We start from the raw sequence: 24,387 nt of genomic DNA on the forward strand, positions 1-24,387 counted from the left end.
ATTCAGTCATTTATGTATTGATCAAAGGCAGGTTATACTTTGGGTAAATGTCAAAGACCAGACCCCAATTTCATAGAGCTTCGTAAGCACAAAAATAAGCTAATAAGCAAAACAAAATTATGTTTACCAGAATAAGGTTACCAACCAAAATACCATGTCATATGTACAATCTGTGACTGGTATCCTGCACATTAATGATAATCAGGGATTTTAAGCATTATTTTCTGCTTAAGCAGCTCTATGAAATTGGGCCACGTATCCTGACAGAAAACAGCCTCCTTGCATAGAATTGTTTGCTTTCAGATTTTAAGATTCAAACTGTCAAGTGAAAATATACCTCCTTCTCTAAAGCTAATGTATAATACTTCGAAGAGGGTTGTTTCTAATAACATTGTTTTATAGTTTTATAAAACTTGGTAAGGTGGGCTAAAACCATCAATGAAATGTACTTATTATATCAATTGAAACTCATTTTTATTGTTGATGTTCTTCTAGAATTCTATAGCCAACCATGAATCGAACGGATTAGACATCATCACAGCATTGATACTCAATGACATTAATCCACTTGGTAAGAACAGAATGGACCTGGTGCTAGAACTCAAGGTGAGTGTCACAAATGAGTTATAATAATCAATGTGGCGGGTGTCGATCAAAGTTTTTTTTGCAGAAAGCCTGTTTTGTACTTTTTGATAGTGACTGAATTTCCAACTTTGTATTATATTCTTTTGTACTATAAGTCTAAAAGTATTTGTTAATTGCATGTCTTATTGTTCCCCGTTTATACTCTTTTTTATTTAAATCTGCGCTTGGGTCCTTGCAATGTTTTTATTTATTTTTATAGTCACAGGCCCACTTGTAATGGCTCGGTTATTTTTTATATCTTTTTCATTGTTCTTTTTTATCTATTTTTATGTAACTCTTGTTGGTTTTTAAAATTCAAATTAGCCTTTAGCTGCGATGTTTGAATGTTTTTATTAAACAAGTAATAATGATGTTGAAGAATGGGATTGGTCAAAACTGTCAATTTGGGGACAGCCTTTGATTCTAATACCTCAACAATGACACTGCTATTTCATTGTTTGCTATTCATTAGAACAATGCATCCAAGTTACTACTAGCCATAATGGAGAGCAGACATGACAGCGAGAATGCAGAGAGAATCTTACTCAACATGAGCCCAAAGCAACTGGTAGGAACACTCTTAACGTGTTTTGCTCTTCTCAAAACAATGATCTTCTTTTCTCCCTCAAGCATTCATGTCGGTCATTTTGTACAAACATTTGATGCAAATCTGTGCATTGTCGCAGAATATTTTCTGAACATTGGAATGTGAATGGATTCACTTCTTGGAGATTGCCTGAAACTGGTTGCCTGTAAATTGACTCTAAGAACACTGAGCCTATGAAGGCTGCCCTGAGACATCAGTGGGAAGACTATTCCAGATGTTAACAGCAACTACAGTCAACTCTTGTTGATACGAGGTCTGCTGGACTGGCCGGTTTTCCTCCTTATTTAACCCTCATCTTAAACAAAGTACACTTATAATGAAAATATCGTCATAAGTGCATGCATGCACTCAGAGAGCAGAGCAGTTTTAAAACCTTGTACAAACCGTTGACTCAAATCTGTCGAGCTCCTATTAACGAGAGTCAACTGTAATAGGAAACTCCTATCATAATCCAGCATTGTCTGGGTTGTTTCTGAACTCTTGTATGATTGTCTTCTGTAGGTTGATGTTATCAAGCAGGCTTATCAACAAGAGGATGTAGAACGAGAAGATGATGATGAGCTCCTTGGTGATGAGGAGGATGAAGCAATCTCTCCAAGAGAGGTCGGACATAACATCTATATCCTCGGTCATCAGGTAAGGACCAATCCCTAACCTTCATTCCCCCACCACACCCCTATTAACCAACCCCACCCCTAACCAACCCCACCACACCCCTAGCCCAACCCCTCCAACCTTAGGTCGGACATAACATCTATATCCTCGGTCATCAGGTTAGTACCAACCCCTAACCCTCATTCCCCCACCACACCCCTAACCAACCCCACCACACCCCTAGCCCAACCCCATTAACCTTAGGTCGGACATAACATCTATATCCTCGGTGCTCAGGTAAGTACCAACCCCTAACCCTCATTCCCCCACCACACCCCTAACCAACCCCACCACACCCCTAGCCCAACCCCATTAACCTTAGGTCGGACATAACATCTATATCCTCGGTGCTCAGGTAAGTACCAACCCCTAACCCTCATTCCCCCACCACACCCCTAACCAACCCCACCACACCCTTACGCCACCCGTCCAACCCTGAGGTGGGATGTAACATCTATATCCTCGGTCATCAGATAAGTACCACTTTGTTTAGGATTTCAGATTTGTTTAGCCTTTTGAAACAAATCTGAAATACTATGAATTAATTGCCTGAAAAGCCAATTAAATCCATTACCACATGTACATGTAGGTCAGACCTTGTACGGGACACAACCGCCTACTTTTCCCAAGGACCAAATTTCATGGCTGCACTTAGCAAGGGACTGATTTCATGTATGGTGGACGTGATAGGAGTATACTGTTTGGTTTGGGTGTGTACAGACAAATTTACCCAAACCTTTATAGTGTTGCAGCATTGTGTCTGCCATATCTCAAAAAGGCTTATCATTTGGCTAGTGGACCACTGTCAAGGGAGAACATTGCATGATACCCAAACACCCACCTCCCTTAGGTCGAATTCAACATATTTAATTTTTTGTCTACAGTTCTGATAATGTTAAGCTTGTCCCATCATGCATTCTATTGTGAGAGTGATTTTGCTCTTACGTTATTTTTGTCTTGGTGTCTGTCCTAGCTTGCCCATCACAACAAGGAGCTAGCATCCCTCTTGAAGCCGACAGGACCCAACTCTGAGTATACTGAAAGAGCCTTAGAGTACTACTCTAAACACACTGCACAGATAGAGGTAAGTGACCATGGATAAATTAAGAACGCGGCCGCCCGCGGTCAGACTCGTTCTAGAACGAGTCCGTCCCAAAATTGTCACGCGCCCGTCCCAAGATTGATTAAGCGCTTCACTGATTTTTAAGGTCCCTCATTATCGAACTCTATTGTTGGTGCCTTTTGTTGTTCAGATTACATGGACAAGGCAGCTTGCAAGTAAGCCACGAAGGGGTGAAGGATTAGTGTTTGCGGTCTAGCTCAGGTATACACCAGACAATGGGTTGGAGATGTCCATGTACATGTACAGCCAACCCTCAAGTTTGCCAAAGCCAATACAATAATATGCTACTGCCATAACAAGTTGAAGTGGTGACTATTATTCTTAAATTTGAAATCACCACCAACTTATTTTGTATCTACATCTAATTGTTACATTAGGACCCGTGTTTACAGAGATGATTACACTTACAAGATTCGTTCGTAAAGGTACCGCGAAATCATGCTGACCGGCTCGCAATCACACAAAACACAACGCAAAATTACATCGTAGTACACAAACACTCCATCTAGCTACACACTCACACACAGTGTTTTCAATATTCAGGCCTAGTAGTCTTGTTATTTTGCGTGCAACAAACTATAATGCAAGAAACATTGAACGCTAGAGGGCTTTCCTAAACAATGTGATAGCGGGAGAGCCGTCCTCCGTTGGAAAAATTGCGCAACAGCTTACGAAATTAGTTTCAACCGCCTTGAGATTAAGACTTTCGGGAGAATCTGGTGTCCGAAAATAGCAATACTAACCAGCGTTGGTGCCCGAGCTAAACTCATACAACATTGGCGCCGTCGCTGGTACCTTGGGCAACGTGGTGAATTTTCAGCAGTTCCTTGGGAAATATTAAGCGTGTTTAAGAAAAACTTCATAACGTGTTGGCTTCATTGTTCAAACATGAAACATTTTGGACACCTTGGATGTACAAAAAAAGGGTATAGTTTGACTGTTTAATGTTAGATGTTTTTCCTATTGACTTTGTTTTACTTTGGGGGATTATTTTGCATGGCGGTCGTGCAAAGACGTAGTATTTTTTATTTTTTAATCTGCGGTTGTGTTTTGACTTATTGTGTGAAAAGGGCTACAACTTGGGTTTATCTACCCAGATAAGCCGATTATAACTACACAGTGGTTTTCGGCCTACACCATTGTTCCTTTGTTATACAGTGGCTCTTCCTCGAGACCCGGTTGTTGAGGAGAACGCGTTCCACTCCATAGTTTTTCTTTTGTTCGTTTTGTCACGCGAAGGAACGCGTCGCGACGCGGTCGTTCCCGTGACATAATTTATCCATGGTCCCTAAGGCGGAAGCCAGACTCCAATTTCATACAGCCTTTAAGCACAAAAAACTTGCTAAACACAAAATAGTATTTCTTAGCAGTATAAGGTTACCGGCCTCGATTACATTAAGTTTGCATTGTTGTGGCTGCTGCTTAGCAAAGAAATTGGTCAAGCAGTATTTTCTTCTTTTAAAACAGCTTTATGAAGTTGGGCCCTGGACTCATGATGCTTCAAGGGTCACTGTGTGATTTTCTGGTAGCAACCTCCAGGGCCAATTTCATAACACTGTTTTAAAAGAAGAAAATAGTACTTGGCAAATGGTTAGCTTTTTTTGGTCTAACTATAGCAGAAAATTTTGCTCAAGCATTTGCAAATTTCACATGTTAGCAAGAAAAATAGGCTGCCAGCTTGAGCGTTCACTATGGACTTGCATTTTGACATCACTCATTTTCGTTTTAATCGGTCAGAAGGTTAAAGAGATTGGAACATTATTGATTTTGTCTTGTTGCTAAAAGCCGTACTAGATTACAAATGATTGTAATTCTTCTCCATCTTAGATTGTTAGACAAGATCGTACCATGGAGCAGATAGTCTTCCCAGTGCCTCAGATCTGTGAGTATCTGACTGCAGAGACCAAGATCAAGGTATTCCAGACGGCAGAGAGGGACGACCAGGGCAGCAAGGTGGCTGACTTCTTTGAGAAGACAGAAGATATGTTCATGGAGATGAAATGGCAGAAGAAACTCAGAGGTGTGTTTGTGGATCTCAGACAAAATGTTGTCGCAAATGCTGTTTTGGGGCACCTGGGATAAAGAATATTATTTGGTTCTACCCTTATTCAGATGTGTGTAAATGAATAACCCCCTTTTTGCTATGAAAGTCGCCATCTTGTAGGTCAAACCGTATGCGTGTCCAAACGCGTACATCAACGTGTCACGCAGCATTCCCGGTTTGATTTCTATGGTACATACACGCGCACAGACGCCATCTTGTAGGGTAGATATTTTAACAGTGATGTCATATTCAATTATGGTAAAACACACATATTATTCAGTGTAATATGCTTTGTTAAACTTCAGGGAACTTTTCTACTGCCTAGGTATGTTTCCGTTTTTTTCAGTGAGTTGAATTTTGTTTGCAAACAAAATGGTGTGGAACTTTAACATAAAATTGATGTTGTTTTCTACTTGTTGTTTGTGTGCAGCTCAACCGATCCTGTTTTTGGCCAGTAGTAATATGAGTAAATGGAGCATTGTGTGTTTTAACCTGGCTGTCTTCATCAACATGCTGGTTGCCTTCTTCTATCCATTCAATGTGGGTACCAAAGGTTAGTAATCTGTGAGGTTGCACTCTGTGCCAATTTTATTTTGGTTTTGGGTTTTTTTTTAGTCCATGGTTTTTTATTTTTTATTGTTGTCCCTTCCTCTTATCGCTGCGGTGTTTTGTTGTGGGTGTAGTCTTTTTGTTTTCAATAGTCTGGTTTTGCTTGTGTTTTAATGTTTTCTTTTGTGTGATTTTTAAATTATTCAGTGCAATCACCTTTTTATATAGTATAATTATATTTTTATCGTTGGCAGGGGTCTGGTTTTACACATCTTTTGATGACAGTTTTATACTTTTGTTTTAACCTTGACAGCCCCTGTACAACTTGTAACTATTGTGTATGTCTAAAGATTTAAAATAAATAAATAAATAATACATCAGTATTAACAAAAAATTGTTGTAGTTTTCACAAAGTGTCATATTGGACCAAACAGGTAAAACCACTTTTTCAAGATATTTTGAATTACGGTTGGTTAAGTTTTAAACTAACAATTTAAATTGTATTCATTGTTGAAAATCAAAAATGTTTACATTTACATTGAAATTGATGATAAAACTGCAATTAATAGATGTTAACTGCAATTGTAATGCAGAGAAATTAGCCCTCATGAGGTCAAACATTCTCTTAGCAGCTGTTAAATGTCAATTATACACAATGTAGATACTGATTGAGGAATGAGGGGTTTCATCAATTACAAGGAAGTGTCCCTGCATACATGATAATTACAAACAAACATACTGTTTGAGGACTATACTGTTATGATTTTCATCTTTACATTTCAGAGCTGGACCATGGGTTGTCCATGCTGGTGTGGTTTCTGATGTTAGCATCTCTGGTTGCCATAGTGACGTTACGGAGGCCCTCTGGAATCAGACCTCTGGTAGTCTCCACCATTCTCAGAATGATATTCTCTGTTGGTGTGGAGCCGACGTTACTATTTCTCGCTGTAACTAATGTGAGTTATACTTCTTCATTACAAGGTTTCTACTTATGGGGTTTAAAACTGCATGGTGGAAGTAGTACTAAGAGAGGCTTGCGGTAATACCATGTGAATATCTCTTTCGAGAACTGTTGGCTCTGAAACGAGAAACGGTGTCTAACAACTCCTGGTTAACCACCGATTCATTGGAACCCACACTGCTCAAAAGAGACATTCACATCGGGTTATCGCAAACCTGTCTTAGTCAAGTTTTCTATTGTGTAACTAAAATGTTATTGCCTTTGAAAAAGACTCTGCCAGGGTGGAACTGAGTGTCGGGCCATTACAAAAGTTTTTGGCATGAAATGTTATTGCTCATCTTTCCGACTCTGAACCAATTATTTTGTCCCCATTTTTGTACTTGTATTTGAATGTATTTTATATGTTTACTGTATTGCCTGATAAATATTTTCCAATAAAAAAAAAAAGGTAAGGAAATGAATAAAATATTCTCTCCTTTTTGACCAACTGTTTCTATTTTTTTCTTTCCTCCCTGGCAGATTTTAACCAAATGCATTTTCATAGTCAGCTTCCTTGGTAACTGTGGTCTGTTGTATAAAGGACTCCGGGGTATCATACTTAACGTTGAAGTCTTATATCACATCTCGTACCTAGTCATCTGTCTGCTGGGAGTGTTTGTTCATGAGTTCTTCTACAGTTTATTGGTGAGTCGTTCATGACATTCTATGAAAACACCCCAAATCTGTCGAGTGTAGCTCTCACCATTAAGTGTCTATCTGCCTTGTGTTATAAGGCGGCATCGCATTGGAAAATATTTCTGAACATAAAATCTTAACATGCTCAGCAGGAATATACCCGCCATCTTTGAGGTAAAAGTGGGCCTCTAGCTGTGGGCGCCCTGCTCATTCGACAGCATGTGTACAAGGTCTATTGTGAATTGTTATTTTATATCAATCAATCTACTTAAGAAATTACGAAAAGGTCATTTAGGGGGTTGGGATGGGGGTTTTCAAAACGTTTTTTTCTCTTTTCATTATAGTAGTTTGCATGTCAATCAATACGATCATACATCTAGGTCCATGTCACACAGAGCAATTTACAGGCAACCAGTTCCAGGCAATCTCAACGATGATAATCTATTCACATTTGAATATTCTACAACTTTCTCTGGAATCAAAGATTTTTTTCGCAAAATTACGCATGTGCTACAAAAATGGTCCTGTAGCATGCACTGCAGTTGGTTGGCTCCAAGTTGCATGTAAAAGTTGCCTCGTGTGACAAGGCCCATAAACTAGGCAATAATAGATTTCATACTGACTGCTTCTTAATGATGTTGACTTGATGACACAGTTGGTGGACGTAGTATACCAGGAGGACACCTTACTCAATGTGAGTCGGTCAGTAACCCGTAACTGGCGATCCATAGCCTTAACGGCTCTACTGGCTCTCATCTTAGTATATCTCTTCTCCATCGTGGGATACCTCTTCCTTCAAGATGACTTTGTGTATGATGTCAACCCACTCAGACCATCAATTAATAGGACAGGTGAGCAAAGTTTCTCCAACAGCAGCAACAGTTTTGTTTGATTCGTTATTTATTATGTATTATTTATTTATTTATTTATTTGTTTATTTCTTCCTCACCCTGGAGAAACCTCTCAGTAAAAACACTGTTTTCTAGAGGTGCCAAGCAACTAGCATCAAATGTTAAAAATTACTCCATACACCCCGCCTATACAAATCTCATATTAGTGTGTTGTGTTTTAAATCTTTACAGTTTGGGGCAAGTGCAAGTTCATTATATAAGTTACCCCACAAGCAGCAAATTTATGTTCAACTGCACTTGATTTTGGCAGTGTGGGAATGAAATAATTTCTTGGCAATTTGATGGAGCTTTTCTTATTTCATATTTTCAAAATCATATTATGCATGGATAGGAAAATTACATATCCTAGCTACACCTCTCTTACAATTTCAGGTCGTTTTTACGGCAAAGCTGCTTATCTTTGTGTTTACTTTTCTCAAAATTTAATTTTTGAGTTTCGAGTCATGGAGAGCCAAATACATAGTATAAAAACAACAACATACTTACGTTGTACAAACATGGGAGTTCTGAAAACCCCAAATAATTGAATTTAGGGAGCAATAAAAAGTCCCAGTGGTAGGAATGTTTTAATTGGACTGGATAAGTGTTCTAGTATGTGTTTATGGACGTTCTGTTGGACCACTAGTTTGTTTCATTGGAATGGTTAAAGTACTAGTTGCTCTTGTACTGCGACAACAATGATGCGGTCTAGCAGAACATTCTGGCAGTCAGACAAATTGCAGGCTTTTGAGACACTCTCTAGAACCTCTAGTTTTCAACACGTTCTATAAATTTATCATTTTAGGAAATTTAATCAAGTTTTGTTGTTAAATTTGATGTGAAAATGAACAAAAAAACATGCCAGTGACTTTACATCATGAGCAAGTCCTTGTTTTTGTTTGCGTTAATGAGGAGTATTATGTAAAATAAAATACATCGGAAACAACAAAAAATTAATGGGAAAAAGTATATCTTGTTATTTGTTATTTATAGAAAACACACTTTTAAATGGCCTGCAGAAAAGTTATCATTTCTTTGGTTGATGTTAAGATTTGATTGTATTCTGTTTCTTTATTTGTGTTTTAATTCCTGTTTATTAATTCTTATTAATCCAGGTTCCTTGCCACTAAACACTTGTTCAGCTGATGCTATGACAGAAGAGTGCTTGAAAAACAACGGCACAGACCCACAAGGTAACAATTACTCCATGGTTTGTTTCAAAGTAAATGACTCACACTACTCATTGCAGATTGTTGTTTTAGCTGTAGAGAATGTTAAAATGTGCAGTAAGTTTGATGGTGATTAAATGTTAAAGGTATACCATCCTGGATGACCTTGCCTTTGCTCTGGTTCAGACTATTTTGTGTGCGTAGCACACTCATGGCGGAGCATTTCCGTGCAAGATACAAGGCTCTTGTGCACTGAGACACACATTTTTGGCGCTGATACGATTCATGGCACAAAACTGACAATTCACCAGTCTTCACTTGTGTCACTATAAAGAAAAACCTTTGTAAAGAAAGAAGATGAAATGGTTTCATTATTGAAATGAATAATTATTTGATTTGGTTGTTTTTGTAGGCATGTACTCTTCCATCTCCAATGGCTTTAGTGTAGATGATGTAGTGACTGGTCCTGAGCAAGAGAGAGCTTGTGATACTTTAATCATGTGTATCATTACCACTCTGAACTTTGGAGTACGGAGCGGAGGAGGTATCGGTGATTTCTTGAGGAGTCCTTCAGCAAAGGTAATCTACTAGATCACCACTAGTATAGTTCGAATAATACTGAGTTCTTGTATAACACTTCATCACCCAATGGGGGTCTCAAAGCACTCAGTATTTTTGTCCTGCAAAGTTTGTGGAGCTATGTTGTGAAGTATGATACCTATTCCTTGACATAGCCCCATGTAATAGTTTACAAGGCGCTGTGGCGCAATATGCTGCCAATAAATACACTGGGTCGAACCCCTTTTCTTTACAATAAGGACACTGGGTTCTGATACTTGCATTACACAACACACCAGCCACAGCAGTGCAAGTTGCATAGTATTGTGGCTGGGCCAAATGTCATTGTGTTTATTTTCGTTGTGCCTTCACGGCAGTGGTACAATAACTGTTTGGTTATTGTTTTTCTTTTTATAACATTTTTCCAGTAATTCAGAGACAAATTCTCAAATTCAGAAAGGAACAACAAGTAAAGAATGCCGACTGTAAATTTAATAATACTGTTATCAAAAGGTGAAATTTGCCAACAATAATAAATGAGTTTAATTTGCCTTGAGTATATATTAGTATATGATTTGCGCACACTCGTTTGAATCTGTTTTGATGATTTTTGTTTGTTACCCAGGAACCCCTTTACATGGCGAGGGTTGTTTACGATCTCCTGTTCTTCTTTGTTGTGATCATCATCGTTCTGAACCTCATCTTTGGCGTCATCATTGATACATTTGCCGATCTGAGGAGTGAGAAACAACAGAAAGAGGAAATACTTAAAAACACTTGCTTCATTTGTGGTAAGGTTATCTCAAGCTTTCCTTGCACTAAACATACCCTGAATACTGCTAAACACTTCCTTCGTGCGTGGTCATTAACTATTCAGCTTCATTAAAGGTATTGTATGGGATTGGTAAGGATAAAAAACACTGTTGTTTAAAGACACTGGACACTATTCATAATTGTCAAGTACCAGTCTTCTCGCTTGGTGTATCTCAACATATACATAAAATAACAAACTTGTGAAAATTTGAGCTCAATCGGTCGTCAAAGTTTCGAGAAAATGATGAAAGAAAAAACACCCTTTTCACACGAAGTTGTGTGCTTTTAGAAGCATGATTTCGAGACCTCAAATTCTAAATCTGAGGTCTCGAAATCAAAATCGAGGAAAATTACTTCTTTCTCGAAAAATACATTACTTCAGAGGGAGCCGTTTCTCACAATGTTTTATACTATCAATCTCTTCCCATTACTCGTTACCAAGTAAGGTTTTATGCTTAAATTATTTTGAAAATTTACCAATAGTGTCCACTGCCTTTGAGAAGTTTTGAGAAGTTCATACTGGAACCATAACTTTCTGTTAAATATTTCCCTCTGAAGTGAAGCCATTTTAAGAAAACTGTATCTGAAAATGTTTTTAAAAAAGGGATGTCGGTCGTTACAACCAAAATTAAGAACAATGTGACATGCTGAAAATTGTGCATGGCTTTTCCTGACTCACACAATGTATTAAGCCCAAATTTTCACAGGTTTTTTTTATTTTCATGTACATGTACACGATTGATCACACAAAACATGAATACCTTTAAAGTGAGCAACTTTGATCTTTTATTCTCTCAAAGATTAAAGCAATTTTCTCGAGAACCCAAGATACTTTTTTTGCATATTACGTATGTGAGATTTCCACTGAATATTGTCACTCCCTTTAAAGCCCTGCAAGTCAAGGATACAGGTTTTATTGGTCTACGTGTCCCTGCACATTCATCGCCCAAAGAGCTCTGTCTTAAGACTCTTTACCCAATACATTAACCAACCATACATTCATGTTACGTTATTAATATTATAATGACAGAGGGCCCGGGGGGGGGGGCAAAGTTGGCATCCCTTGGTGTCGTTACCTGATATATAGATTGAATAAATAGAGTTGTGTTGACAGAGAGGCATGGACCAAAGTGGCTCTTCCGTCTCTCAATATTACTCCCCTCGTGGGATGTTGATGCACTACAGGCAGTATATATCATTCCCATATTGCTGTTTCTTTTAAAGGGTCTGTATACGTTTGGGAATGACTCTGGATATTATAATGCACATGGAAAAACTTTTCACTTTAAAATGCTGCGATTATTTAAAAAGATAGCACTTTTGATCCCCTTAAGTTTGCATCTGAGAAGTGTTACTTTAGTAATGACAGAGGGCCCCATATTAACCAAAAAAAAACGTTGTGGGAACTTTTGTTCCATTCTGTTAGAGTCCTCACAGCCGTTGCTACCCACAATGACAGGCAGAAGCTTACAGGTCAAAGGTCACACGCTACTAAAGCTTACAGGTCAAAGGTCATACGCTACTAATATCCGACTGTGTTTGTTTGTTTGTTACAGGTCTGAACCGGTCGTCATTCGATAACAAATCTGTGTCATTCGAAGAGCATTTTAAGGATGAGCACAACATGTGGCATTACCTGTACTTTATCGTCTTGGTGAAAGTCAAAGATCCTACGGAGTTCACAGGGCCAGAGAGTTATGTTTATAATATGATCAAGGTAGGCATTGCGCTGTTTCTTTTTTACATCATAACTTCTTAAATCATTTGAGGTTATTAATTTTGGTTTTTACCCATACACTGATGTGTGTTTGCACTGTATACTCAGTACTTTCCCCGAGTCCTGTGAACAAAATATCACAGGCATATTATTCGGGTGTGATTCGAGCCCACAACCCTTGCAATTCTAGAGCAGTGTCTGACCAACTAGACTACCGAGGTTGCCCAGTAGCTAGGGGCAGTTTGAATCCTATGTTTTGGCAGCGGGTACCGCAACGATATAATAAATGTTAAATTTGCATCAGGGATAACGATTGAGGTTTGAGGTTGAACAAAGGCTAATTTTCTAGAACGGGATTTGAACCTCCGGTTTAACCAAGCATGATATTCTTCCTACTTTAGTCTGACTTCTGATTTTTCTGCCCTCGGAAAAACTCATAAAATTGTAATTACTTAGCATGAGAAGTCTATTTTAAAGCCTACGCCATGAACATGTAGGTTGGGCAGCCCTTGTGCTCTGAAAGATTTCCCACTTTTTTTCAAAGGGTGAAATATCATACCTGTTTAACGTGCTGACACTAACTAGGAAACTGAGCAAATTTTTAGTCCTGTGTTGGTGGTCTCTCTATTTTGATGGTCTCCCTATGTTTGTTGTCTCTCTCTTGTCAAAATCTTTGTACGGGGGTGCCAGCTAGAAGCTATTGAAGCTGATAACCGTTGTTTAGCTTGGGGTTTATTCATTGGAGACTTTGGAACACTAGCTGACTTATCAAGTCCATTTCCATTATTTAAGTCATTCTCTGAGAACAATTGATTTTACCTGGTACAATTCTCTGAGAACAATTGATTTTACCTGGTAAGTCTGCTGCCACCTAGTGTCCCAAAAGTCCCCCATAACTGTTCGGTTGATTTGGCATTATTTTGGTTAATCACTAGCCAAGGACTGGAAACAATTACCGGGTACAGCTGCCAAAACCCACCCCAAATTTTATTCGAATTCAAACATGTGTAAGACGGACTTTTAAGCACTGAATTGCTGTCGTACAAAGTAGGTTATTCCTTGTCCTGGATTCATAAAATTATTCATACTCAAATGAAATTGTTCTGCTTTTCATGTCCAGGCAACAATAGTTTCCTCATTGAATTAAAAAAGAATTATACTGCCTTCAAAGAAACCATTATTTAATCAGACTTATTTTGAAAGGGTAGACAATTTTTATTTATAATGAAATAAGAGAAATACATGCTGCTAGCGAAAGTTACGAATTAAATCGACCAGAAGGCTACTGGTATTAATATAAGACTAAATTAAATTATGATTTTTTCTTGCTGTTGGGGACGATACTAAACAATTATTTCCACATAATAGAATGAATAAGATTAGTGCTTGAAGGACAGGGAGGGAAGTACTGGATGTTCGGATCGCTGAGGGGGGCATTTCGGATAATACTTGCTAATTGTCTATAGCTTAGAGGGGATAAATAGAGTGTAAAACGCTGTCCGCTGATGTGTAATAAATGACTGTGCCTGAGGGTTAGTAGTAGATGAAGAGAGAAGAAAAAGCTTAGGGTTCCTCATAAGATTGTCTGCTCATACTAGATGAGCATCTTTTAAAGGAAGTGGACACTATTGGTAAATACTGAAAATAATTATTAGCATAAAACCTTACGTGGTCAAGCAATGGAGAGCTGTTGATGGTATAAAACATTGTGAGAAATGGCTCCCTCTAAAAAGTAACATAGTTTTCGAGAAAGAAGTAACTTTCCACGAATTTGATTTTGAGACCTCAGATTTAGAATTTGAGGTCTCGAAATCAAGCACCTGAAAGCACACAACTTCGTGTGACAATGATGATTTTTCTTTCATTATTATCTCGCAACTTCGACCACCAATTGAGCTCAAATTTTCACAGGTTTGTTATTTTATGCATATGTTGAGAAGACTGGTCTTTGACAATTACCAAAGGTGACCAGTGTCTTTAAGAATGAAGGGCCACCAATCCGTCTAGAATACAGTCACATTGGGATTTCATAGTGTGTGTGTGTTATTACATGTATTCAAGGCAAAGTGTGTTAACCTTAGGTTTTGGAAACGTTTGATTGTTTCAATCCTATATAAATGTTGATGTACAGAGTAATATTAACACCTGCAAATTTTATTGCAAATGGTTGCGTTTTTGAGATTTGGACGAAAACCTGCAGCGAATATGTCCATGGAGGAAGAATATTCTCTCATTAGGTTTCATACACAATCTGAAAACTATTACGGTATCATGGTTACACTTCTCAGATTCAGATTTTGGTGCATTAAAACGCTGTCTTTTTTACATAACTACTTTACTTTGAAGGAAAAAACACACTTGTCACTCGAAGTTGTTTGCTTTCAGATGCTTGATTTCGAGACCTTAAGATCTAAATCTGAGGTTTCAAAATCAAATTCGTTTAAAAATACTTCTTTCTCGAAAACTATGGCACTTCAGAGGGAACTGTTCTCACAATGTTTCATACCATCAACCTCTCCCCATTACTCGCACCAAGAAAGGTTTTATGCCAACAATTATTTTGAGTAATTATCAATAGAATTATTCCCTCTAATCATTTGTAAAGAGTATTTAAATTTGGAGTAAAGAAAATGCTCAATTATCAGGAATGTGTTTGGATTTGGAACAAATCTTTTTCCTATAATACAGATCTTATTGGAGTTGTATTGTGTTAAAACATTGTCCACTACACTTATATCGTGTGGACATTATCATCTGTAAGTGTTATTTTGTTGAAATATTGTAGCAATAATGGCTTCTTATGTCTCGGAGGTCTTTAAACATGTATAAACAAACTGGAGTTTGATAAAAAACAGAAAAGGACCAGCAAAAATTATTAGATGTTTTTTTCGCTCTAGTACAATAATAACTATAGAAATAAACAGTTTTTATATAGCACTTTATCACACCTGAAGGTTTTCCCAAAGCGCTCGTTATAAAAAAAGAAATTCTGCAGGTACATAGAGCTATATTGCAATTATAAAACCATTTTTACATGATATAATACAGCTACAGGGTATACATGTATAACACCTTGTAATGGTTTTACAAAGTGATGGGTGTGATCTCAATACACAGATATAGAAGCAAAGTTTGTGAAGTTTTGTATTTTCTTAAGTTGTACAGGGTATATAACACCTTGTAATGGTTTTACAAAGTGATGGGTGTGAACTCAATACACAGATATAGAAGCAAAGTTTGTGAAGTTTTGTATTTTCTTAAGTTGTACAGGGTATATAACACCTTGTAATTGTTCACAAAGTGATGGGTGTGAACTCAATACACAGATATAGAAGCAAGGTTTGTGAAGTTTTGTATTTTCTTAAGTTGTACAGGGTATATAACACCTTGTAATTGTTCACAAAGTGATGGGTGTGAACTCAATACACAGATATAGAAGCAAGGTTTGTGAAGTTTTGTATTTTCTTAAGTTGTACAGGGTATATAACACCTTGTAATTGTTCACAAAGTGATGGGTGTGAACTACATGTAAATACACAGATATAGAAGCAAGGTTTGTGAAGTTTTGTATTTTCTTAAGTTGTACAGGGTATATAACACCTTGTAATGGTTTTACAGTGCTGGGTGTGATCTCAATACACAGATATAGAAGCAAGGTTTGTGAAGTTTTGTATTTTCTTAAGTTGAACAGGGTATATAACACCTTGTAATTGTTCACAAAGTGATGGGTGTGAACTACATGTAAATACACAGATATAGAAGCAAAGTTTGTGAAGTTTTGTATTTTCTTAAGTTGTACAGGGTATATAACACCTTGTAATTGTTCACAAAGTGATGGGTGTGAACTACATGTAAATACACAGATATAGAAGCAAAGTTTGTGAAGTTTTGTATTTTCTTAAGTTGTACAGGGTATATAACACCTTGTAATAGTTTTACAGTGCTGGGTGTGATCTCAATACACAGATATAGAAGCAAGGTTTGTGAAGTTTCGTATTTTCTTAAGTTGAACAGGGTATATAACACCTTGTAATGGTTTTACAAAGTGATGGGTGTGAACTCAATACACAGATATAGAAGCAAAGTTTGTGAAGTTTTGTATTTTCTTAAGTTGTACAGGGTATATAACACCTTGTAATGGTTTTACAAAGTGATGGGTGTGAACTCAATACACAGATATAGAAGCAAAGTTTGTGAAGTTTTGTATTTTCTTAAGTTGTACAGGGTATATAACACCTTGTAATTGTTCACAAAGTGATGGGTGTGAACTCAATACACAGATATAGAAGCAAAGTTTGTGAAGTTTCGTATTTTCTTAAGTTGAACAGGGTATATAACACCTTGTAATGGTTTTACAAAGTGATGGGTGTGAACTCAATACACAGATATAGAAGCAAAGTTTGTGAAGTTTTGTATTTTCTTAAGTTGTACTAAATGAGGATGCACATAAGACATATATTTAAATAACAATATCAGCTGTTGCTGCACCATTTTAGGAGTCTAGTGTTCTCAACGCACTGTACACAAATGGCATGCAGTTTTCCAGAATGTGTTGATTAACCTTTAGTTGTTGGGACCATTGCATTGCTTTAAAGGCAGTGGACACTATTGGTAATTACTCAAAATATTTATTCGCATAAAACCTTTCTTGGTGACGAGTTATGGGGAGAGGTTGATGGTATAAAACATTGTGAGAAACAGCTCCCTCTGAAGTGCCATAGTTTTCAAGAAAGAAGTAATTTTCCACGAATTTGATTTTGAGACCTCAGGTTTAGAATTTGGGGTCTCGAAATCATGCTTCTTAAAGCACACAACTTCGTGTGACAAGGGTGTTTTGTTCTTTCATTATTATCTCGCAAGTTCGATGACCGATTGAGCTCAAATTTTCACAGGTTTGTTATTTTATGCATATGTTGAGATACACCAACTGTGAAGGCTAGTCTTTGACAATTACCAATAGTGTCCACTGCCTTTAATTCTATAAAAGTGTAGATGTACATGTACATGTATACAACAAAACTAACATGTGAAAATTTGAATTTAAAATGTTGCCTTTTTGAGATAACACCAAAAATCTGGATCGAAATTAGTACATGCATGGAGGAAGGAAGAGAAGGAGCTCGAACGAAGGGACTTCAAAAGTCGAACCTGTGGTACCGCAGTCGTTTAACAACACCTCGTAATCACCCACATACCTTATACAAACAATGGGCGACCTGGCGTATGTGAGTTTGCGCGTGCGCATTTGGTTCTTCACTCAACTATGGTGTCGTATTTCGTATATGGATATAATACAAAAAAACACTGATTAAAATTGTGTACACTTTCGCCCACCAAATCAAAAAACACAATTGAATACCAACCACCCTTGTGTGTTAATACCCAAATTTTGAACCACCACTAGTGACAGGAAAATGACGGTAAATGAAAACGTGTATATTCACAATTCTTGTCTCCAATGATTCAACTTTACACGAAGGCAACGGTGCAGAGCGGCAGTACCACACCTTCTGTACAAAGAGATCTAATCCTGCTCGTTAATCGGCCGTCCAGCTGGAGGTCTCCTATCTTTTTCCATTGGTCAGACAGGGGCATTGTCAGAGTGTTCTTTTTTTACTCTACGGTTTTGCGGGTCGTTCGAGCTCCGTCTCTTCCTTCCTCCATGGTACATGTATGTCCATGAAGGAAGAATAATCCCTAGTAGGTGTACGCACTCTGAGAGGTATATATGTAACCACGTTACTTCAAAGTGAAATGTATCTCAAAATGCTTTTAGTATCATAAGCTGTTGTAGGCTTCTAACAAATTCAATTCATACACCATGCTGTCAATGTGATTCCCTTTTGTACACAAATAGGATATCAATCAAACCACACAGTAACTTTTGATGCAAGTAAGAACTGAACTTTTAAACATTTCTCTCTCTCTCTCTAGGAGAAGAACTTGGACTGGTTTCCGAGGATGCGAGCGATGTCTCTGGACTCCGATGAGGGTGAGAGTGAACAGAATGAGATGCGTATCTTGCAGACACAGTTGGAGAATACTAACTCTCTGGTCAAAACATTGTCCAGTCAGCTGAGAGAACTCAAAGATCAGGTGAGTTTAGTGGTTCTTCCTCCATGGTTGCACCCACAGCAATTGCCAACAAGCCCTGTGTTCCTGCCAGGGTGCCCTTTGCAAAGTACCAGTATACAAAATTATCTTCGTCATAGAAGTGCCCCATAACAGAGCAAAATTGCTGTGCCCCTTAGAACGAAGTTCAAGGCCTGGTTGCACTAAGACGATTACACTGACTCCATAAAGCCCAACAAATCGAGTTCCACACACGGGTTCATACCAAGAAATCATTCAATCACAGTACTCCAGACTATATCTCTCTTCATTTTTTGAAATCCATGACTGCCCATACTCCCATCAAAACTACGGTGCCATCTCCCTTAGGTGAACAAGTTACGCATCTCCCTTAGGTGAACAAGTTACACAAACTAGCGTGTGAGAGATTTTTTTCCACTGCTGGCGCTCGCCCATGGATTGGTCTTCCTGTCCCCATTAAAAAGGCTTTGACTGTTCTGTCCGTCAAAAAGGGTCTCAAGACTCACCGGTTCTCCAATCTGTAGCTGGTTGTCACCATCGTTTTGGTCTTTCTTTTCTTCTTATATGCTCCTTGCATCCTTTGGTAATTTGGCACTATATAAATCCAGTAGTTTTTATTGAATGTCAGTGTCATTGACCCGAGCGCAAAACATTGGCCAATCAGCTGAGAGAACTCAAGGACCAGGTGGGGTTGGAGTTTGCCGGTTGCATTGACATTGAATGGCAGTGTCATTCGCCGAGTGGTCTTTTTCCTATGTCACTCGAGTTCAGATGTCGCTAGGGTGGGGGTTTGGAACCTGGTATCGGCACTTGTGTCCTTCAGCAAGACACTTCACCATAATTGCTTTGCCTGTTTGATTGGACATTTAGGTGTAGGTTCCCTAATAACAGAAGACATGACACTAACAACATTTATCACTGCAAGGACAAAATGGTTTGCCCTGTGTTTCTTGCAGTGCCAGCAAATTGCACCACAATGCCTCTTAACACTTAAAAGGCGCTGTGTAAAATGGATGTCATTCAGTATTAACTACTTCAGATCTAATCCTCACTTATAGCTGTAGAAGTTGTTATTAATTAATATTATATAACACCCAAGCAGATCCTTGCCATTTGATTGGAGGATTGTCCGTCACGTGATAGCAAATAAAAGTACCATTGCACGCTGAGTCACTCACCGTGCTTTTTCATTCCATCCGAAAAGTACCATTGCACGCTGCCAGCGTGCAATGGTACTTTTCGGATGGAACAAAAAAGCTGAGTAAAAACATCACTGCGTGCGCGTTGTCTTCGGTAACGCAGCAAGGCATATTAGTAAAATTACTAGCATTCGTCTTCTACAATTAAAAATTGGAGGCCTACGCTTTGTTTGTTTTGAAAGTTGTATCTTTCAATCAAAATGACAAAGATCTACTTGGATGTTATATAACACAAATAATGAATGTTTTTCATTCGTGCAATGGTGCGAATATGTTCATTTGTTGAAAGCTGGAATGTTCCATTCAACTCGGCTCCGCCTCGTTGAATAGAACATTCCATCTTTCAACTCATGAACATATTTGCACCATTGCACTCATAAACATTCATTATGTGTATACTATTATGAGTGGGTTGTGACTACATGACTGATTTATTGCTTCATCACTGTCAAAATATTGTATCTCCTTTTTTCACAAATTGATGCTTGTTAGGCTTCAAGGTTAAGTGATGAATAACAATGTAATTGGTTGATAATGACTGAAAGACTTGACTGCCGACAAATTAGTAGTGAATTTTATAAAAGCAATTGTTATTTTAAGACAGCGTCGGGAAATGTTGAAAGTTTCACAGCCTTATCCTTTATGTAGAACTGGATGAAAGAGATTGACTATTATCCGGTTCATATGTCCTTTCATGTACATTTATAACATTATATTGAAGTAACTTGTTAAAGGCCTTTTCACACGACAGCAACTTAGCAGGGGTCCCTTGCTTTATTTGATCATGGTTGTGAAATTTTACAAGCTACAAGGAAAACAATGTTTGGACTGTCCATGATCCCTGGTGGAATTTTCTGAAATTTGCCGCCCTCTATGGACAGTATAGACCATTATTGTCCTTTCACACTATATTGCAATTGGTAAAGTTTTGCAACCATGCTAAAGGTAAGCAAGGGACCCTTGTTTAATTGTCGATGTGTGATAGAGCTTCAACTTGTTTGGTAGCCAGTAGCCCCAGTCAATCAGCATACTTACAAAATACAATTGTAAGAAAGTGAAAGTCAACTTATTCTTGGCCTGCAGGATATTGTTTGGATGAATCTCTACTGGTTGACTGTTCCTAAACCTCTTACCGCTATCTGTGTCTGATTCTAGATTAACCTGATTCCATCTCCGTCCATCTTGACTTATCCTTCCTTAGTTCCTCTACTCATTTCCGTCAACCCCGCTCCTTTCAATTATTATCCGGATTGCAACTTCATCAATCTTGTCTTCTTTGTGTTGAATTTACCCTTTTAGATTGTTTGAAGTCCCCTAAGGCGCTGTTATGTCTGTAGTTCATTTTTCAATCTTAACTACATAGCGTCTACTGTTACTGATACATCATTTATCATTTATCTACCTGGCAAGACCTGGGCAACGTATTTTGTTTTTGAGAGAGTTATTTTGGTACCTGCTGCTAAAGTAATGGTTTCAAACTGCCTCTAGCTACCGGTCAATCTCTGTGATCTAGTGGTAGGACATCAACCCTAGAATGGCAAAGGTCGTGGGTTCCAATCCCACCCGAGTAATATGTTTGTCGATTTCTTCTTCGACAGGACTTGAGAAAGTAGTCAGTTCAGAGTTTACATGAGTGGATGTTGAATTCTAGTTTTTAAAGGGACAAAGGTGACGAAATCAATGAGGAACTTGCTGTTTGAATGGAAAAATCTTCATTCCTACAAATAATCTTTGATATAATTTGTTCATCTATGTCCCTCTAAAAGCTCTGAAAAAATGTGTGTTCACCATTGATAACTGTTTGGTTGAAACAATTCTAAAATATCTTGTACCTGCTATTTTGTTATGTATTTATTGATTTTATTTAAAAAATATTAATACATGCTAGTTTTACTTTAAGTGTTGATAAAACAAACTAGGCTTAAGCATAATAACAGTCTTTTTCCTAAGTTGTTTTTCTTTTCTTTTTTGGTAAAAAAATAAGGTCAAACTCTTTCAGTACAAAAAAGGGAGATTGATTGAAGGGTAATTTTGGTGCTAAATTTCTTTCTGCAAAGACGTTTCGACCTCAAGTGTCTTTCTCAAAAACTAATCTTCTTTTTCTAACACGAGTTATATATATTGTTTCTTTCCCCATCATCTAGATGACTGAGCAGCGCAAACAAAAACAGCGCATCAACCTGCTCAGTTCTCCTAGTATCCCTCAGATGGGCGGACCCTGATGTCGCCCCCCCCCTGGCAACCGTTACCAAGACAACAGTCTTCTCAAGATAAGATCCTTAATATTTGTACTTTTTCAATAGTGTTAAGACTGGTGCTGCATCTTATATATTTTTCCTACAGCCAAACCGTCCAAGAAGCAAACACAAAACTTGTGAATCAGTCTTTATAAAGCCATACTGCTACCATAACTTTCAAACAAATATTTTTTACAAAGTCTTTTTTGAACATAATATTTTAATGAGAGTTTGAAAAGTTTGTGAGAATCATGTCTTCAGAGTAGCATCAACTTGAATTATGAAAGCTAAATTATTAATATATTGTAGAGTCTTATTTTATGACATTTCTATAAATCACTCCTTGGTAATTTTAATATAGACCATATTTTCTAGAATTATTTACGGTCCCTGTTGAACTTACATTTTAGAGTAGGGCATCCAGTTCTATTCTTATAAATTATTACAAGGTAAAAGTTCATGTACTGGCTGGTAGAATTATTGTATTTATCAACTACAAGATGTAAACAAGGTTTGGTATACCACATTAATGACGTTTTTGTACAAATTTGTTTCACATCATATGGGGGTCAAATTTTTAAGACTCTGACCCGTATCTGACATCTGTAAGAACATTTTGGAGGGTGCAGAACTGTTAAAGCAACTTTTTATGTCATGAATGGTTTAACTTTCGAAATCTCTAAAGACTCCATTGGATTCATGAGGCATTAAAATAAAATTAAGGATCGTGGCCCAATTTCATGGCCCTACTTTCCGTAAGCAAGGAATCTGCGCCTTTGTAAGCAGGGAATTCTGCGCTTATGTCAAGCGTATTTCATGAGTTAACAGGGATATTTGCTTGACGCATGCGTACTCCATGTTGCTAGGCATTCTGCGCTAACAACACATCTAGTGCAGAAATTTGGTGCTTGCCCTGTATGCAAAGAAAGGCGATCCTAAGCACATATATCGGCAGTAAGCAGCGTCATGAAACTGGGCTGCTTTGATGATGAACTGTCTTGTCTCCCCCCCCCCCACCCCACTTAACCTTGTTTGTTTCTCTAATTCAAAAAAGTGATTGCTCATTACTTGGTTCAGCTCCCAATTAAATCTGGTCCTTTTGTCTTGGGAAGGAAGGTGTTAAATGTTACAGTGGTTTTATCCATGTGGCCTTTAAGTGCAACGAAGGGTTTAACTTACTATGCCCCTTGATAATGCCATGGATTGATTGAAGAGGGGGGTGGGGGGGAATGTGTTCATGGTGGGAATTCATCCATAGTGATAAACCTATCAAGGAATACCAATGGTTCACAACCTCATCCCCAGGGTGTTGCCAACTGATGTGTCAATGTGTCAAATCAAATTTGCAAAAGCTCTCTTAAGACTTCTAAACCACTAGGATGGTGTGGTGTTAAGACAATCAGAAGTATGATCATACGTCAGCTCTGGACTGATCTGGCACAATTTTAGGTCTCGATGGACCTTGTTCCAAGGATTTTTAGTTCAAAGAAAAGTGACGTTACTTTCCGCCCTCCAAGATGTGAGTTGAAGTTAATTATTAGGCATGGGTTAGATTGTATAATGGGAGGTTTGAATTGAGTTTAATCCTTGACAATCTACGTCAATAGAGGGTGACATTAAATATTCTTACTGTAGATGTACTGTGTGCACCATAATAAATAAACTCATATAGCAACAATGCTGAATATAATAGAAGAAAAAAATTAAAAATACTTTGGAAAAAAAAAAAAAACTGTTTTCAGACAGTTCAACTTCAAATGTTTTTTTTAATTGTTGGCAGGTCAGCCATTTGTATTTTTTTTTTACTACCCCAGAAAAACCCCAGACCCCAGAAATTCCCCAAAAAGACTTGCTGCCTGTTTTCATGAAACACTCCTTCACTTTCGAAGCCAAATACGTCCAAACTATAAAGCCTACTTATGTATCAAGTTTCCTCAAATGTTGAAACACAGCACCCCCCCCCCACTCACCCACTCACCCCCCCCCCCCCCCCCCAAGGCTGTGATACAAATTTGCCCCATTTTAGTGCACCTTTCTGGATTGCATAAAAATAATACAGCATCAACATTTAAAGCCATTATACACTTTCGGTAAACAGCATTGTCCAAGTCCCACACCTGGTGTATCACAACTTATATATAAAATAACAAACCTGTGAAAATTTAGGCCCAATCGGTCATCGGAGTCGAGTCGGGAGAAAATAACGGGAAAACCCACCCTTGTTTCCGCACGTTTCGCCGTGTCATGACATGTGTTTACTATAAATCCGTAATTCTCGTTGTTGAGAATTGATAATTGTTCCAATGTTTTCTCGAAAAGTGCAGCATTTTATGGAATAATATTTCAAGAGAATTCTTTTACCTTTACCTTCTGTAAACCCTGTAAGTTATTTGTTAATCTGTGAACTTTTTTTTCTTTTTCTGTTCCTTGTTTCAAAGATTGTAAAACCATGTTTCAAACTGCATTGTTCAGTA

At 37.9% G+C, this 24,387-nt stretch overlaps 1 protein-coding gene across 1 annotated transcript in view; it reads left to right on the top strand.

Annotated features, from left to right (window-relative positions):
• LOC117303095 (inositol 1,4,5-trisphosphate receptor-like) overlaps window positions 1-23,865 on the top strand; it is a 112,728-nt gene extending 88,863 nt beyond the window's left edge. The window contains exons 45-59 of the mRNA XM_033787178.1: window positions 496-606; window positions 1,097-1,192; window positions 1,733-1,867; window positions 2,859-2,969; window positions 4,836-5,028; window positions 5,483-5,605; window positions 6,385-6,557; window positions 7,082-7,246; window positions 7,893-8,088; window positions 9,243-9,320; window positions 9,709-9,875; window positions 10,480-10,645; window positions 12,224-12,384; window positions 18,319-18,480; window positions 21,821-23,865. Coding sequence (XP_033643069.1) covers window positions 496-606; window positions 1,097-1,192; window positions 1,733-1,867; window positions 2,859-2,969; window positions 4,836-5,028; window positions 5,483-5,605; window positions 6,385-6,557; window positions 7,082-7,246; window positions 7,893-8,088; window positions 9,243-9,320; window positions 9,709-9,875; window positions 10,480-10,645; window positions 12,224-12,384; window positions 18,319-18,480; window positions 21,821-21,898 — 2,115 coding nt within the window. The 3' untranslated portion in view covers window positions 21,899-23,865. The remainder of the gene's footprint in view (window positions 1-495; window positions 607-1,096; window positions 1,193-1,732; window positions 1,868-2,858; window positions 2,970-4,835; window positions 5,029-5,482; window positions 5,606-6,384; window positions 6,558-7,081; window positions 7,247-7,892; window positions 8,089-9,242; window positions 9,321-9,708; window positions 9,876-10,479; window positions 10,646-12,223; window positions 12,385-18,318; window positions 18,481-21,820) is intronic.
• Window positions 23,866-24,387: the final 522 nt, after the last annotated feature.

Source organism: Asterias rubens, chromosome 2 (genome assembly GCF_902459465.1).
Source record: "Asterias rubens chromosome 2, eAstRub1.3, whole genome shotgun sequence".
NCBI lineage: Eukaryota > Metazoa > Echinodermata > Asteroidea > Forcipulatida > Asteriidae > Asterias > Asterias rubens.